Below are 18,917 nucleotides of genomic sequence, written 5' to 3' on the forward strand. Positions count from 1 at the left end.
AGTCTGATACCCTGTGTCTTTTGATTGTAGCATTTAGCCCATTTACATTCAGAGTAACTATTGAAGGATATGAATATAGTGCCATTTTATTACCTGTAAAGTCTCTGTTTCTGTAGATTGTCTCTGTTTCTTTCAGGTCTATGTTACTTTTGGGCTCTCTTCACTTACAGGATCCCCTTTAATATTTCTCACAGGGCTGGTTTAGTAATCACAATTTCTTTTAGTTTCTGTTTGTCCTGGAAGTTCTCTATCTTTCCCTCCATTCTGAATGACACCTTAGCTGGAAAAAGCATTCTTGGCTGCATGTTTTTCTCATTTAGTATCATGAATATATCATGCCACCAGCCCTTTCTGACCAGCCAGGTCTCTGTGGCTAGGTCTGATGCCAGTCTAATGTTTCTACTATTGTAGGTTAAGGAGCTCTTGCCTCAAGCTGCTTTCGGGATTTTCTCTTTATCTCTGAAATTTGCATTGCTTCACTATTATATGTTGGGGTTTTAATCTATTTTTATTGATTTTGTGGGGCACTCTCTCTATCTCTTGGACTTGAATGTCTGTTTCCTTCCCCAGATTAGGGAAGTCCTCAGCTGTGATTTGCTCAAATATACCTTCTGTCCCTCTCTCTCTTTCTTCTTTCTCCGAGACCCCAATAATTCTAATATTGTTTCACTTTATGATATCGCTAATTTCTCAAAGCCTCTCTTCATGGTCCATTAGTTGTTTTTCGTTCTTTTCCTCAGATTCCTTCCTTTACATCATCTTGTCTTCTATGTCACTGACTCTCTCTTCTGCCTCATTTACCCTAGCTGTTAGAGCATCCAATTTAGAATGCATCTCAGTTAAAGCATTTTTAAATTTCAACCTGATTAGATTTTATTTCTGCACTAAGAGGTTCTCGAGTGTCTTTTACGCTTTTTTCAAGCCCAGCTAGTAACTTTATAATTGTTATCCTGAATTCCAGCTTTTTACTTATATCCATATTGATTAGGTCTGTGGCAGAGAGTATTACTTCTGGTTCTTTCTTTTGTTGTGAATTCTTTTTTCTAGTCATTTTGCCCAGAGAAGAATGGATGAACAAGAGAACAAAATAAAAAATACCAACCATGACCCAAGCGAAATACCCACTAGACAAATCTGAAGCGGTCTGAAACCAAAAATGAAAAGAAAAGGAAAAAGATTATAATCTCCCAGATGGACAAAACAGGGTGATCTACTTGGTCCTGGGTGTATTTTGCTCTGTTTGTTAGAAGACCCTAAATCCCAAAATTGCAAAGAAAGCAAAACTTTATATATATATATATATATATATATAAATATTTATATATATACACACACACAAAATAAAATTGAATACATTGAAAGGAAGCCAAAAATGAAGAATATAGCTATAAAATGTAAATGTAAAAATGGAAGTTAAAAAAGAAAACTTAAAAACAAAGAGTTGCTAAAATAAGAAATGAGTTGAAAAGGAAAAAAAAAAGAAAAGGGAAATTATAAACTGAAAGGATAAAAGAATCATGGGGAAAAAACCCTCGAATACTATATACTATTTTCCCCTAGCACTGGAGTTTTGCAATTCTGTGTGCTTGGTAAACTTGGTATTCCACTGATGTTACAGCTGGTTTTCTGGGGGAGGTGCCTGTTGAGCTCTTTCTCAGGTGTCTGCCTGGGCGGAGTTGCACTGCCCCTTGCTGGGGGGCTGGTCTCAGTGTAAGCTGCTTTGGGTTGCTTTGTGTGGCTCTTGTTCCCTGAAGTTTTTCCGCGCCCCATTAGAGAATGAAAATAAAAATGGCCGCATCCCAATCTCCAGCCTGAGCTGAAAGATCTCGGCCCCCTAACTTAAGTAAACCTTTAGGGAAAAGCAATCTTCACTTTTGTGTGCACCAAACTCTGCAGACTCCTTCGAAGCACACCGTGCTTATCCTCTCGGGGGAGAGAAGAGGGTTCTCGCAGGCCTGCCACTTGCAGGACCTCCACACGGAGAGTGGTCCCCTATTGTACTGCCATTCACGGTTTATGGCAGACTGAGCTGAGAGCCCACTCCTGGGCTCTCTGACCATAGCCAGTTTCCCTGCTCCAGTGCTTGGGAACTCTGCCTGCTCCGGCATCCCCATTCTTTCCATGACCCTAGGGACCCTGAGACCACATAATCCCACCTAGGATTTTGCCCTGCTTTGCCATCTGAGCACCTTTAAGGCAGGGATGTTTCTCACTGGAGCAGATTTTTAAAATACTGATTTTGTGCTCTGGGGCTATATCACTTTCCGGTAGTTGGCTTATAGAGGCTCCCTCCCCGTGCTGTTTATCTTCCAATATATCCCCTCCAATTCACTTTGCACCTCCTACCTTGCCAAAAGTGGTCACTTTTCTATTTGTAGAATTCTAGCAATTCTTTTCTTATATCTCAGGTTGAATTCATAGGTTTTCAGAATGATGTGATAGTTACCTAGCTAAATACAAGGCACCCGATGAAACAAGGTTCCCTACTCTTCCATCTTTCCTCTCCCCACTAATTATTTCAAAAACTATAGATCAAAAGGCTGATTATCTGCCATGCACTATTTCAAGTATAATGGCAGTTAGAAAAATGGATTAGAAACAAATCCTGACCTCAAGGCTTAGTTGATAATAGGGAATATAACAATGACAGAAGAATGGAAGAGAAGCAGCTATAAAATAGGTTTTGTTGGAATCTCAGTAGTTAAATAGAATGAGGTGCCTGCGTGTGTGTCTTTGGGGAGCAGGGCAGTATTATGTTCCATGTATGGTACCGTGTATGTACCAGGCCCCAATATGTACATACTGAAAATTTTCTATTTTCTATTTTCTATTTCTTCCAAAAGATGAAAACCTATTCTTATTTTAGTACTTTCTCTCCATTTCAGAGTATGGAGGTAGTCTCTGGTAAGAGTTCCTTAAAATCCAAGCCTTAATAATTTTTTAGATGATTAAATATCTGGGATTTTCTACTGTGTCTTATCCAGAGGCTTCCTAAATTCTATGACTAGGAAAAGCAAATAGGAAAATAATTTATAAATGCATTAAAATTTACCTATAGTATAATAAACAGCTAGTATCTGTAAAGATCCACAGATTTATTAAATATGTAAATATACAAATTAATATAACATTTAAAAGTTGAAGAAAACGAGAATAAGAAGAGAAATCCATCAGATGTTTTCATTCGTAACCAATATTTTGGTTTGTACTATAGAAAAGCCTCATCAGTTAGGAACTCAATAAATCCTTCTCAACTTTGAGAGATTGGTAAGTTGTCTCATTTCACTTTTATTGGTATAAAAATGGAGACCACGATTGTGTGGCCTTTCTACCTAATGAGTTATTAGCTTAAGTGAAGGGTTCCAGGCTTGCTCTTCAGTGGTAACCACGTGGTTAAATGAACCATTAGAGGTAGGTGGGGCCATGAAAAGACTGTTACAGGGATTTTTAAGCCTTGACTTTTTCGGAAAGGCCAATTATATATTTCTTTTGTTTTGCTTTGTAGTTACCAGCTGACAAGTGGGTATAAGCCTGCCCCAATGGACCTGAGCTTCATCAAACTCACCCCATCTCAGGAAGCGATGGTGGACAAATTGGCGGAAAATGCTCATAATGTGTGGGCCCGGGATCGAATCCGGCAGGGCTGGACTTATGGCATCCAACAGGTACATGGGAATTTAGCTTGATGGCATGGAAGCTGAGATTTGCTTAAGTGGTGATCAGCATAATTCCTAACAGGAGAGATTAAATAATGACTGTTTTGAAACTCAGATACATATCTTCATGTACATATGCACTGACATACCTGTTCAGTGCTGGACTCAAGAAGTCAGATGACCAAACCCCGAGTGTTCACATGAGGTACACAGTGAATTTTAACCAGAACAGTCATTTATAACATGGTTTCATGGCATTTCTCTCTGAGATTGTATTTAAGGAGAAACTTTTGAAATATGAGACAGTTGAGATAAAATAATAAAAGAGGTCCGCAGTTGCTCATTCGAAAACCCCGGGGCCAGATGAATGTCAGAATCCAGATATCTTTCGGTCTCCAGAATGGCAATATGGTGATATATTACATGTTTCTTACCACCCTCAGTGGGACAGCAGAATATAAATTACTATTTGTTCAGCACAGTGTAGGCATGATAATACCAAGAGGGATAAATAAAGCCTATAAACAGGCTTGCATCAATTCAGGTCATGTTTTACCACTAACTGAGTTTTTGTTAAACTTAGTAAAGGATAGAGTTTTCAGAGGTTTCTGGATGTTAGAGGCATGGATCTCTCTCTATTAATGGTGGTGCTAGCGGGAGTGACTTAATAGTCATTGAGTATATCCCGAGGCAGCATAGCAGAGCGGCCGAAGAGCAAATTTGAGCCTCGCCTCTGAGTCACTGTGTGACCTTGGGCAGGCTACTTAAATTCTCTGCGCCACTGTCTTCCTCATCAGTAAGTGATTTAATGTCATTTTATAACTTACGTATGAGAAAGGCTCATAGCAGTGCCGGGGCCCAACCAAATACGTACGGCAGTTTGCTATTCAATTAGGTGGCAGTCCCCATGTCTAGAGTTTTACACATATTCTCTTTAACTCTGACTATAGTTCTGTGAGGGAGGGATCATTTTTATTTCCAGTTTACATATGGTGCACGGGGAGCCTTCTTGGGAGCAGTTTGCCCAGTGCTACCCAGTTAGCAGGTGGCAGACCTGCTTGGGATCAAGCCTTCTGACTCCAGAAGCAAAATTCTTCACTTCCTTGTTGCAGTGCCTCTTGCCAGCTCAGTTTAGGCTTCCTTTACTTAAAATTCTTCAGGACTAAAATGGATTCTTACTTACAGGCTTAGACTGTGGTCCAGAAAACAGCCTAAATATTGGTTTGAAAAGCTGAATTTCGAAAATCCTTCTAAGCCAGTGAGTTTTTGCTATTGGGAAGGCTAAAGAAAAATTGAAGAGCCTTGATGTACCTCATAAAATATATTTTTATATTGAATTAAGCTGGTTGTAACTGATGAGAATGTCAACACTACATCTGCTCCAGCATTGTGTGTGTGTGTGTGTGTGTGTGTGTGTGTGAGAGAGAGAGAGAGAGAGAGAGAGAGAGAGAACCTGAACCTTATACTCCAGATGGATCAGGGGTCCACACTGGCTGTCTGCAAAAGGAGGGCTTACTTGCCTTAAAGACCACGTAGCTCTGTCAGACAAACCAGGATTTCCCTAAGGTCCCTCTCTTCTGGGGTTGGGGGTGCTCCTTCCTGTGCATGTGGTTCCTCATAAAAACACAAGGCTCTCTTTGAACCTGCCAGAATCATTTCCCCATTACTTCCCCCAGGTCGCACCCCATCCCTCCACCACATTCCCCACTGACATAGCCCATGTTTGCCGGATTATTTGAATGAATGTTGTCTTGAATTTTGCGTTACCTTCCATCACCTTAACATAATCTAGTTTAGAACTTCATTGAAAGTCCTTGAGAGCAGTTTCCTTGAATTACCCTCTTCTCTGTCTCTCTAGCACAGCTGCTTTCAAACCATGAGTGTGCATCAAATCCCCTGGGAAGCTCCTTTTAACAGAGTCCCAGGACACCGTCTCTAGAGAGAATGATTCATTCAAGGCTTCAGACTTTCTACAGAGGAAAAGTTTGGGGGCTAAAACCAAGTTGAAAGAGGGGAGTGTGGGGTGATGTTTACACTGTTGGTTTATTTGGGGTAGCTTTGGAGTGGTGCTCCCCGCCAAACAAACTAGGTGATCTTGACCCCCCACTGTGTCAGTTCATGTTCAGGAGCAGATATTTAGTACAAATTTGCTAGAGACCAGGGGAGAAGACAGTAGGAAAAGCTTTCTTTGCTCCTACCCAACCAAGACAAACCCCATCCACCATGTAGCATATTTGATTTGAGAAGGTTTGGGAAGATCCACAGCCTCCTCATTCTTAGTCATGCTCAGGTTAACCTGAGAATTGAGAATGCTTCCAGAAATCTGGAAAGTCTGACAAAATCTGTAGGAGAGTCTCAGGGAGTGGATGGAAGGAAGTGATTTTTTTTGCCAGGATAGTAGGATAGCCAGCTTTCTTGCTTTGCCAACACCAGTTTCATCACATTTTAAACCTGGAGCCTCTTTTGTCATAGACAAATCGTGAGTTTTGTAGGTATTTCAGTACTTTGGCTATTAACTGGCTTCACAGGTTGATGGAGTCACCGTAATGCATATCGTTCAGGCTATTTGAGTTCATAGAATGGCTGTCTATAACACCCTGGGTTTTTCCGAGAAAGGGACAGCAGCCATGTGTTGTTTGTAGACTAAAATCAGTGAAAGGTGACCAGTGATCATTTGGCTGTTCTTGTAACAAAGACTTGTCTGTCAACTGTGCAAAGAAATCCTGTGTTCTCTAAATTCACCCACTGCCCTGTGACCCCGGCAGATGGAAGATGATGGAGAGATCCTTCCAGTTCGCTTTTGTTATTGTTGTTTTTTACTTTTTCTTCTCCTGGGGAGGGCCTACATTTACTCACTGGATTCCATCTTTTATATTGGTAGGGGTTCAGTAACTTCCGTTACCTGAGAAGACTAAGGTGGTGGGGGAGGGGCAGCTTTTACCTCAGGGGCTTCACATTCTATTGTATTTGGTGGCTGTCATATTTCCAAAACAATTGCTTTAGTACTGCTTTGATGACCAACACCTTTTCTCTTCCTGTAGGATGTAAAGAACAGAAGAAACCCTCGCCTGGTTCCCTACGCCCTTCTAGATGACCGCACCAAGAAATCCAATAAGGACAGCCTCCGTGAGGCCGTGCGCACGTTGCTGGGGTATGGCTACAACCTGGAGGCGCCAGATCAGGATCATGGTATTTTTTTTTAAGATTTTATTTATTTATTTGAGAGAGAGAGAGAGAGAGAGCATGAGCAGGGGGAGGGGCAGAGGGAGAGGGAGAAGCAGACTCCCCTCCGAGCAGTGAGCCCTGTGCGGGGCTTGATCCCAGGACCCTGGGATCATGACCTGAGCCAAAGGCAGGCTCTTAATCCACTGAGCCATCCAGGCGCCCAGGACGATGGTATTTTGGTTTTCCTTTCTTCCTCTCAGGCTGCAAAGTTGTGTAGTAGTTCTTCAAAGCCAAATAATTAACTAAAAGTGGGGAGTATAAGATGAGTCCTTTGGGATGTCATCTAGTTTGTAATTTAGGCCAGTGGTTTAGAGCATTTTTTTTTCCCGAAGGACACTTGAGGGATTAGACTCCTCTCCCATTTGAGTGTCTCAGGACCACTGGGGGAAAAATGGGGCTACCTTCCCAAAGAGTTTGAGGTGAGCAGTTAACTCTCTTAACTCTGGTATTGCCCCCACCTGACCCCACCAGTTCTCCTTCAAAAAAGAGTTGGTTTAATTGTTTTAGCTAGTGTCTTCTGAACCTTCATTATTTTATACTCATACCTATAGGTAATTTTAATTAGTGCAACATTTTGCTTTAAGATAAACACATTAGAATAGGCATTCAATAAATTTGTGTTGAAGAAATGGGTTTTCAGATGTCTTATAAAGAACACATTTCCCCTTAAAATATTTTAAGAATATGGTTTAAAATATCAGTATCAATTCCTTTATCCTTTGCCTGAAGTTTGAGTTGGTATGAATATCCATATTTTAAAATTGGCAAAGTGAAATAAACAATGTGTGTTTCCTTATAGTGCCAGTTTTTAAAAAATGTATCCTTAATATTCTCTAATGACTAATATCTTCAGTGTTGTATCTGTGCATAGAAATCCAGACTGTAAGTAGTAATAATAGCTAATGTTTATATAGTGCTTATCATGTGCAACAAGTATTTCTGAGACCTTTACAATTACATAATCCTCACAGTAGTAACTCTATGGGGATGGTCCATGCATTATGCTCATTTTACAGATTAGGAACCTGAGATTCGGAGATTTCTCTGCCTTTCCATTTACTATGTTGTAGACGCAGAATCCCATTCCCAGGCATTCTGATTCCAGATTTCAGTCTGTGGAGTTGATTCAGTATGTAGTTAACATCTTAAGAGCTCTTAGTAGATACTGAATCCTTACATTTGCTGCAAATAAAATTAGATATTCCCTTGATAACAATAATATTCGTACTTATAATATAACTACTTATTTTCTTTTGAGGTCAGTTTTATAGCAACAAATATTTGGTAGACCCTTATTAACCAGATGCTATCAGGTATGAAAGGTACCAGAAGGATCCCTGTCTTAAAGAGTCTGTAGTCCACATGACCACTGGAATGGAAATACAAGGCTTCTAAGCTAAGATGTAACAGAATTACTGAGTAGTATTCTATTCTAATAAACCATAAGTTTTTTTATCCGTTTTTCTTTGATACAAAGATTTGGATTGTTTCCAGTTTTTGGCTATTATGAATAAAACTGCTATGAACACTTGTAGACAAGTCTTTGTGTAGACTTAGACTTTTCATTTCTCTTTGGGTAAATATCTAGGGAGTAAAATTACTGGATCATGGGACAGATATAGTCTTTATAAGAAGAGTCCAGATGGTTCTGCGAAGTTACTCCCATGACCAATGTATGAGGGTTCCAGTTGCTCCCACATCCTGGCCAAGAATTGGTAGTGAATCTTTCTGATTTTAACCATTCTGGTAGATGCAAAATGGGATCTTACAGTTTTAATTCTCATTCTCCTCGTGAATAATAATGTTGAAATTTTTTTCTTGTACTTAATGGCCATTGGTATAAGTGGTCTTTTTTCTTTTTCAAATCTATATCCATTTTAAAAATTGGGTGGTTTTGTCTTCTTTTTATTGAATTGTAAGTATATATAATTGTAAGCATATATATATATAAAAATTTTCTGGATATAAGGACTATGTCAGATATTGGAAATAATTCCTCGTAGTTTGTGGGTTGTGCTTCACTTTCTCAGTGAGATCTTTCAGAGAGCAGAATATTCTTAATTTTGATAAAGTCCTTTATGATTTTTTTTTCCCTTTATGGTCATATATTTTATGTCCTGAGAAATCTTTGCCTATACAAAAACAAAGATTTTCTCTTGTGCTTTCTTCCAGAAGTTTTATTATTTTACTTTTTCGTTTAGGTCTATAGTCTAATTTGAGTTGAGTTTTGTTTGTGATGAGAGACTGAGGTCAAGGTTCACTTTTGTCCAGGTGGATATCCAGCTGTCTCAGCACCATTTATTGGAACAAATTATCCTTTCCTCATTAGATACCTTGGCACTTTTGTCAAGTATCTATTGACCATTGGGTTCTGTTGATCTATATGTCTATCCTTAAGTCAGTACCACACTACTGTCCTTATTATTATAATCTTATAATAAATCTTAAAATCAGGTAGGGTAGTCCTCTAACTTCTTCTTTAAGAGATTTCAGTCTCCTTTTTTCTTTGCATTTCCTTATAAATTTTAGATTCCACTTGTAAATTTGGTTTTGATGGGATTACAGTTGACTATGTAGGTCAATTAGGGGGAGAATTGACATTTTAACAATATTTAGTCTACCAGTTCACGAATGTGGCATATCTTTCCGTTTATTTTGGTCCTCTTTAATTTGTCTTCTACTTTCAGAGTAGAGATCTTGCCCAGTATTTTTTAGAGGTATATGATATTTTGGAACTATCATAAATGAAATTAGTTTTCATTTCATTTCACCTTCCAGTTGTTCACTGTGAATATGAGAAACACAATTAGTATGTATATATTGTTGTTATATCCTGTGGTGTGGCAGAATTCATCTTACTTTTTTTCTTTCTTTTTCTCTTTTTTTGTGTATAAAGTATATAGGATTTTCTACCTACATAACCATGATGTCTCTCCCCACCCCACAAAAAAATTTTACTTTTTCCTTTATAATTATCATGCCTTTTTTGTCTTTTGACTTAGTGAACTGGTTAAGACTTACAGTGTTTAATAGACGTGGTGAGAGGTTATCCTGCCTTGTTCCCAGTCTTAAGGAAAAAAGTCTTGATGTTTCACTATGAAGTATGATGTTAACGGTAGGTCTAGATGCCCTTTATCACAGTGAAGAAATTCCTTTTTCTTCCTAGTTTGTTGGGAGCTTTTATCATGAATGGGATGTTGAATGTTGAATTCTGTCAAATACTTTTCTTTTTGCCATTTATTGAGATGATTATATATTCTTCTCCTTTATTCTACTAATATTGTGAATAATGTTGATTTTTGAATGTTAAAATAAGTTTGCATTTCTGCAATAACTCTACCTGGGTATATTATGCTTTTTTATAGATAGCTGGATTCTATTTGCTATTTTGTTAAGGATTTTTGCTTATATGTCATAAGGAATACCGATATGTAATTTCCTTTTCTTGCAACATCTCTTTGTCAGTTATTGATATGAGAGCAATAATGGCTTCATGATATAAGGTAGGAAATGTTCCCCCTGTTTTCTGAATTTGGGTTAGTTTTGTATTCTTTCTTCCTTTAATGTCTTATAGAATTTATCATTAAAATTGTCTGGGCATATAGTTTTATCTTTTAGGAAACTTATTTGATTATGAATTCAATTTCTTTAATAGCTATGGGAGATATTTAGATTTTCTATTTCTTCTTATGTCAGTTTTGATAAGTTATACATTTTCAATAAGTTAATTTCATTTAAATTGCCATATTTATTGGCATAAAGCTGTCCTAATGTCCCCTTATGATCCCTTTGATGTTTGTAGGGTCTCTAGTGGCACTTCTTTTTATTCTTTGTGTTGAGAGTTTATGTTTCTCTTTTTTTTGTCATGGTCATTTTTCTTACGGATTTATTGATTTTATGAATCTTTCAAAGAGTGAATTGATCTTAAATGTATTTTTTTGGTTAAACTTTCAGACACTTATTTATTCTTCCACATTACCAATCATGGATTATTATGAGTCAGTTCTCATAATTATGAGTGGCTATGTCTCCTGTCTCCTTAGGATAACAGCACTGTTGAGAGACTGTGGCATCCAGTGGGGAACTTCAGTCTTTGGTTAGTGTTAGAGCCCCTGGCTTCACAGCCCCATGAGCGCTCTTTAACATGACCTACTAACTGTAAATTTTAATGAAGGACTGGATATATTTATATGATCCCAAGTGTTGACAAGGATATGACACAATAGGAACCCCATGTGTTTTTGTTAAGAGTGTAACTTGGCAAAGCTGATGTGTGAAAAGCTGGTATTATATAGAAACCATGAATATGTCCCAGAAAATGCTACATACACTTGGATGTAGAAACACTCATATATAGGTCCAGACAGGGGTGTGTAGGAGTGCGTTTATTACAGCATTATTTATGATCATGAAATCTGGAAGCATCACATGTGTCTATTTCTGGGAAATATTATTAGATAAAAATAATAGAAATGTTAAAAAAACATAACATGCAGCAATTCAGAAGCAATGATCATGAAGTATGGGATAGAGCAGTAATATAATACCATTAATATCATTTCTAAGTATTCTACAGCTTACAAAAATACAAACCGTCCAAGGAAAAACACCACACATATTGGAGTGATGCCAGTGGTGGAGAAAGGAGTGAGGAAATGTATTTTGTGATCAAGGATTAAGAAAAAGGAAGAAAAAAAGAGCAATAGAGGAGACTTACACAGTCCAACAGAATAATATGAATGAGCTGAATACTGTAGTCTCTGTTTGAGCTCCCAAACACGTATTCATACACATACACACACACCCTTTCCCACACATACTTATACAAACACACACACACACACACACACACACACACCAAAAAGTAAAACAAAAAGATTAGATAACATCCTGGCATTGGAGCTGGTTAAAATTATGATGGTACATTCATACAATGGAATATTATGAACCTGTTAAATACAATGAAGTGCTAATAGGAAACAGTCGCAAGTGTTTCAGATTAAGGTTAAATAGCAAAGTTGTGAACTCTGCGAAGAGTATGGTACTATTTGCGTTATAACAAAGAATATACGTAAACGCTTGCACATGCACAGACGGACTCTGGATAGACACAGAAAACAATAGTAACAGTGATTGCTTCTAGGAAGGATAGCTAGATAGCTGACAGACAGCTGTGGGAGGGGAGATTTAATGAACATCTCAAGGTTTCCATGGTTTGGAATTTGAGAGTGGATTAGTCAGGTAGTTCTGGATCATGGTCTCTCTTGAGGTTGCTGTCAAGTTGGTCAGGGAAATGGTCATGAAGACTTCAGTGGGGCTGGAGGATTTGCTTCTAGGATAGCTCATTTGCATAATTCTTGGCCAAAAGATTCAGTTTCTCTCTGGCTTGTAGCAAGAGGCCTAAGTTCCTTGCCAGTAGACCACCTCATAGAGATGCTTGAGTGCCTTCACATAGCAGCTGACTTCCCCCAGTGTGAATAAGAGATAGTGTGGGGGGGAGGCATCAATGCCCATTACAGTTACTTCTACCATATTCTGTTTGTTACAAGTGAGTCAGTAAAGCAGCCCACACTCAAGCCCACACTTTTTGGAAGGCAATGTGACAAAATATTTGCAGACATGTTTTAAAACCACATACTTTACCTACATAAAAGTAGGTAAAGCTAGGGTAAAATTTAGAAGGATGAATAGGAGTCAACCAAGTTCCATGAAATGCTATGTCTAAAAGCTTGGAGCCACAAGGGAACATTGCACATGGGGATTTCAGCTTTGTGTGGCTAAATGTAGAGTCTGAGAAGTGGCAGGAAATGAAGTAGAGGAGGCAGTGATTGAAAAAAAATAAGAAAGATTTCTCTATTAAAAAAAAAATCTAGTGACTCTTGGGAGAATGGGTTGAATGTGAACATAAGTGGAGGTGAAGACAACAGTTTGGCTATAAAAGAAGCATAGATGAGGAGTGTTGAGTCCTAAGCTTTGGCAATACTGTGCACAGAGAGAACAGGACAGAATCATTTGATATTTAGAAGTAGAATCAGCAGAAGGACAAAGGGGGTGTCAGGGATGGTTTCTGGGTTGGTAGATGTCAAGTACATCCACATTCACAGGGAACATGGGAGTCAGAGCAGATAGAGATGGGATATTGGGGAGATTCCAAGTTTGACTTTAAACATGTTGAGTTTGGGGTGCCTGAGTGGCTCAGTCGGTTATGCGTCTGAGTCTTGATTTCAGCTCAGGTCACGATTTCAGAATTGTGCTGTACATGGAGCCTGCTTAAGATTCTCCCTCTCCCTCTGCCCTTCCTCCCTCCTCTCTCTCTCTCTGTCTCTCTCTCTCTCTCCCCCTCTATTAAAAAAAAAAAAAAGTAAAACATGTTGAGTTTGAAATGCATGCGAGACACTAGACAGAGCTACCAGGACTCAGTTCCATATGTAAGTATAAAGCTGAGACTGTCCGCTAGAGAGGAAGAAAGGATTAAAGATTCCATTTATTTATTTATTTTTATGGGTGGCATTTGGACATTTTTTTATGCTCAGGGAAAGAACCAGCAGAAAGTAGGAGGTTGATGAGAAAGGAAAGGAGCTAGATGAAATGTAGTGTCTGAGAGGGTGGGGAGTGAATTCAGAGCATGGATGAAGGGACTGGCTTAATATAATAGGGAGAACATCTGCTCCCCTAAAGAGGAAAGAGGTAAGGATTGAAGAGAATGTAGACCTGTTTTCATGGAAAGTCAGGACAAAGAACAGGGAATTCTTGCTACATGGGTCCTATTTTCTGTTGAACTATAAAGTGAACTTATTTGCTAAGGGGGCAGGAGTGGGAGAGGGCTGGACTGTGTTGGAAGCCTTGAAGGGAACAGTGAAGATTTGCCAAATGTAGATTTCTAGGTTGGCTTTTCTTTTTCTTTCCTTCAGCACTATGTATATGTCCTGTCACTGCCTTCTGGCCCCCAGTGTTTTCTGATGAGACACTAGTTGTTACTCTTATTAAAGATCTTGTATGGGATGTGTTGCTTCTCTCTTGGTCCTTTCAAGATTCTTTGTCTTTCAGTAATTTGATTATAATGTGTCTAGTGTGGATTTCTTTGAGTTTACCCTACTTGGATTTTGTTGAGCTTCTTGGAACTATAAATGAATATCATCAAATTTGGAGAGTGATCATTGTTTCTTTATATATTCTTTCTGCCCTTTTCCTCTCTCCTGCTGAGATGTCCATTATGTGTAGGTTGGCACACTTGATTGTGTCCCACAGGCCTCTGTGGCTGTTTATTTTTTCATTCCTTTTTTCCCCCCAGTTTTTCATACTTGATAATCTCAGTAGATCTATCTTCAGGTTCATTGATTCTGTCTTTTGCTAGCTTAAACCTACAGGTGAGCCCCTCTAGTGGAATTTTATTTTCTGTTATTGTACTTTTCCAGAATTTCTATTTGGTTCTTTTTTATAATCTCAGTCTCTACTGATATTCTCTATTTGGTGAGACATCATACTCATGCTGATTCCGTTTTGTTCCCTCTCGAGGCGTCTAGGGTGCTGATTTTCACTGTAATGAAGAGGCTATTGGTTTTCAGTGTGCCATGTAGCTAGAGAGAAGGGGATGGCACCAAAGCAAGTTAAAACCCCAGTAAGCCTGCTGTCCTTAATAAACATTCATCCACTTTGATCAAATAACATGGCCCATCTTGTTGCCAGACTTTGGCTAATTTCTAGAGCTCTGAAAAGTTGATTTTGACAGTTTTTTCCAGTGTTCTCATTAGTTTTATAGAAGAGGATTTTTGGAGGTCTTTACTCTGTCTTGCTGATGACACTCAACAATAAAAATTAGAAATGGCCGTTTTGTGGGATGTAACAGAGAGCTGGTTGCGAACAGATAAAAAGAGTGCAGAGAAACATTAAGGGTCCCATTGAGATTGGAGACTATGAGCTAGTCTAGTAGTGGTGCCAATCTGCCGTGTGCCTGTGCTTTCCAGCACGGTCAGCAGAACAAGTATGGATGTTGAGGAGAACGAAGACCCTGAAATCAGACAAAGATTGGGATTGACAGCAAATAAGGAGAAGAGAAATAGGGCCGAAGACATCAAAGGCTATCTAGATAAGGGAAGCCTAGGAAGAAGTTAATGTGTTCAAGGAGTGAATGTGTTTGTGCAGGAAATGAGGAAACTAGAAGGAAAAGGTGGTGATCAGAGGATGGCATGGTATCTGAAAGTTGGGAATTTAGAGAGAACTATTGATTGTTGGTGGGTAAGTTTGTCTCATCGAAGTTCCATGGGCAAGAGGTAGGCTAGTGTAGTATACTCCACGGTGAAGGCTGAGATCCTGTTTCTTGTCTACCACTGTGTCCCCGTATACGATAGAATGCCTACCTCATAGTAGGGATTTGACTGTTCTTTTTTTTTTTTTTTAAAGATTTTATTTATTTGACAGAGAGAGACACAGCGAGAGAGGGAACATAAGCAGGGGGAGTGTGAGAGGGAGAAACAGGCTTCCCGCTGAGTGGAGAGCCCGATGTGGGGCTTGATCCCAGGACCCTGGGACCATGACCTGAGCCGAAGGCAGATGCTTAACGACTGAGCCACCCAGGCGCCCCGGGGTTTGACTGTTCTTTATGGAAAATGCATAAGAAAGATTTATTTTCTAATTGAAGGAATCAATAAGGGGAGAAAATGACGTCTGAGTTGGGTGTGGAAGCGATCAAAATGTCAAGTAGAGAGTAGATGAGGAGAGCATTTCTGCCAGAGGGAAATTATATCTGATGTAATTAAGTATAGTAAGAGTTGAGGGATGATTGGTAGTCTCGTTGGGCAAAATTATGAGCTCCAAGTGGGGAGAAAACACTACTGGTTGAAGGTGAAGGATTAGGACAAAATATGGAATATCTTGAAAGCCCAGCTAAGAAATGTGGATAAATTTGTGCAAGGAATTCTAGCCTCAGGAAGTTTTAAAGCAAAAGCTTGATGTGTGATCACAGTTTACAATAGCAATATAACTATGGCAACAGTGGGAAGGAACAGATTGGAGGGGGAGAGTGCTCGGAGATAGAGAGACCAGTTGGGAAGCTTTGGAAAATTTGTGATTTTCAGAACAAGGATGGTGAACATGGAAATTAAAAGATAGATGGGAGAGATTTTATGGAATAAAGCAAAATAAATCTGGTGATCACTGAGATAAGATTAAAAACATAACTGGCTGTGTTGCCCTTGCTGACATTAAAAAAAAGTTAAGGGCATAAAAATTTTGATAAAATTGAATCTAACCCTATGTACTTAAATCACGGTTGGGTTATAATTTGTTTTCTGTTCATCAGCAGAATGCTTACATATTACACCTTGAATATGAACTCAGTATGTGAAACATACTACCTTTGGAGTATTGTTCTAAATAACATTTTAAGACATTTGAAACACTAAGTTATTCTTCCCACAAGGTTTTATCAAGGTTTGAATTGTTTTATTAGAAATAATACCAGGAAGTTGAAAGGATGACTGGTTAGTATCAATAATTTTTAAAATTGTTATGTGTAAACACACCTGAAGGATATGTGTAGAAATTTTTTTAGATATGTATAAAATTTTTAAAGAGACTAGCCTGCCTTCCTTTATAGCTTATTCTAAGTAACTTACATTTTTTAATACATAATTAGATCTTGACTGCCCCCTAGTGGTAAGTATCTTTTAAAAGTAGGTTTTGGAGTAGAGCATGTATGGATGCTTTAGGTCCTATTTGGTCAGTCATTGGTGTGTGCCCTCTTTGTGCCAGGATCCCTGGGGTCCTGGGAACACAGGATTTTATCAGGCCTTACCATTTATCTTGAGGTGGTTTGTTAAAGGCACAATTCCTGAATTTCTTCTTTGAGTATCAATATCCTTGATAAAATTCACCAGGAATACATGGGCTAATGGTTCATTTTTTTAACATCAGTTATTATTATGTTTATTATAACAATATAAGAAAATCATCTATACATACTTACATGAGCTAGAATCACCTACCAAACTTATATGAATGTATAGTGTTTAAAATTAAGGAAAGCATAAGAATTACATATTTGGGGGGAGAGCTCTATGCCTTTGAGACTAACACTGACCGTTAGGTATTTGCCTGGGCTCCTGTGTCCAGGCTCAGGAAAGTCTTTGTTCCTAGATACAATCTCACAGCTACTTAAAGAACACCTGCTTTGTGTCCAGATGATCGATGCCAAGGGGTATGCAAAAGAAATTGTTACAGATTGCCTGGGATCTTTTTTTTTTTTAACTTCCATAGATCCAGATTTCCATTTAATGTTAGTATTTTATCAAGAAATAGAATGCTGAACTGTTGCTTCTTGCAACCATGGTTGTAAGCTGCCCTAAACTAATGTAAAAAATATAGAATAGGAACCATGAATCATACAGACGTTTGGAAGAAGATCCATGGAGGTTACAAGTCCCTTGCATAATGGTGTCTATGAATAGCATGTGCACTTCCAGTTCAGGTCGAGTCTCATCAATGAGTGTAAGAATAATGCGGCAGCTAAGGTCAGGAAAAAAAAATACCAGGACCAAGACATTCTGCATTGGTGCCTGTGATTGCCACACATTTTCCATATGCTGCCCCCTATTTTCATTATCTGTATGTAGAGATTTTTCTTGGTAAATCTTATTACCAAGAGAAATTTGTAGTGGCTTTTTAAGGAAATGATCTGTTACATTTTTATACCAAATTTGCCTTCCAACATACTTGATGTAAGCTCATATTAAAATTTGTTTGCTTTCCTTGAAAACACTGTGCATGTGAGTGGGGTCCAATGGCCTGGAAACATAAAAAGGGAAAAAAGAACTTGTGAGTTTCTTTCAGTATTTTAGTTTTCTAAAGAACAGAATATTTTATCCTTAGGAAATTGGGAGTTTAATTTATTAGTACATACTAGAATACAGTGTATGATTTTATCTGCAAATGTTGACATAATTAAAAATATGGATAACTACACGGGAACTTTTTTCTTTCATGAAAAGTAACTTCCAAATGTCCGTGTGGATCATGGTTCAATATCCTGTATGCCTTACAGTAATTCAGGGAAGGTTGCAACCATGACTTAAGGAAGTAATGGATCAGTGTGCCGTTACTTGAGGAAATATTACATCTGAAAATTTGACTTCTTTTTTTACTATTGCAATATTTAGAATTTTTTTTTAAGTAGGCTCCACACCCACTGTGGGGCTCGAACTCATAACATTGAGATCAAGCATCGCATGCTTTACCGACAGCCAGCCAGGTGCCCCTGGGCTATTTTCTTAATTGCAGTAACCGCCTCTAAGTATCATAAAATCTGATCATATTTTTTTCCTCAAAAAGCAGTTTGCTCTCCTATCTCCCAAAAATCATTGTTACTAAGTAACAGACATGAGAGTTTTTTATCCTTCACCATAGAGATGTTTCTCATTCAGGTTCCTGTCCACCCCCAACTTGAATGTATTAGAAGCAAACTTTTTCCTCTTCAGAGGATTTCGTACATGCAGCATGCTCCATATACTATTATGAATGTCTTATTTTTAAACTATTAGTGCATTTTTCAGCGAGATGTTTGAATGTATTGCATGATGTGTGTGTGTGTGTGTGTGTGTGTGTGAGCACCCATGCAAGTTGGCGTTTTGAATTTGAGGCTGTCACTGCTAGAGACATGACAGTTGCTTGGAGCAGACTAGGTTGTTAGGGGTGTGCATGGGTATGTAAGTGGGGGGGGGAGATGGAACAACAAAGTATTGCCTATTCAGAAGCTTAAGCTTAATCCAGCTTTTGGAAGATTTATCAAGAGATACAGTTCACCTGTGTGTCCTGCAATCAATAGAAACATCTTAGTCCATTGTTTCTTGATGCCAGTCTAATCTTCAGTAGATGATCTGGCTGTGTGTTTATTGGCACCCTTGAAAGCTTATTTGAATTATTTTTATAGTTCTTGTTTGTTCATATCAAATCATGGTTAAGCTGATATTAAACTTCTATTATTTATAAGGTCGTTCCCATCTCCTGAAGGGAAAACAGATGAGAACTAATATTTAACCAGGA

At 38.5% G+C, this 18,917-nt stretch overlaps 1 protein-coding gene across 3 annotated transcripts in view; it reads left to right on the forward strand.

Annotated features, from left to right (window-relative positions):
- The window catches only part of RYR2 (ryanodine receptor 2), a 731,966-nt gene that overhangs the window by 453,900 nt on the left and 259,149 nt on the right, over positions 1-18,917 (forward strand). For all 3 annotated transcript variants that reach the window (XM_078077755.1, XM_078077754.1, XM_078077753.1), the window contains 2 exons: positions 3,506-3,665; positions 6,698-6,845. In XM_078077755.1, coding sequence (XP_077933881.1) covers positions 3,506-3,665; positions 6,698-6,845 — 308 coding nt within the window. The remainder of the gene's footprint in view (positions 1-3,505; positions 3,666-6,697; positions 6,846-18,917) is intronic.

The sequence above is a fragment of the Halichoerus grypus genome, chromosome 7, assembly GCF_964656455.1.
Source record: "Halichoerus grypus chromosome 7, mHalGry1.hap1.1, whole genome shotgun sequence".
Taxonomy (NCBI): Eukaryota; Metazoa; Chordata; class Mammalia; order Carnivora; family Phocidae; genus Halichoerus; species Halichoerus grypus.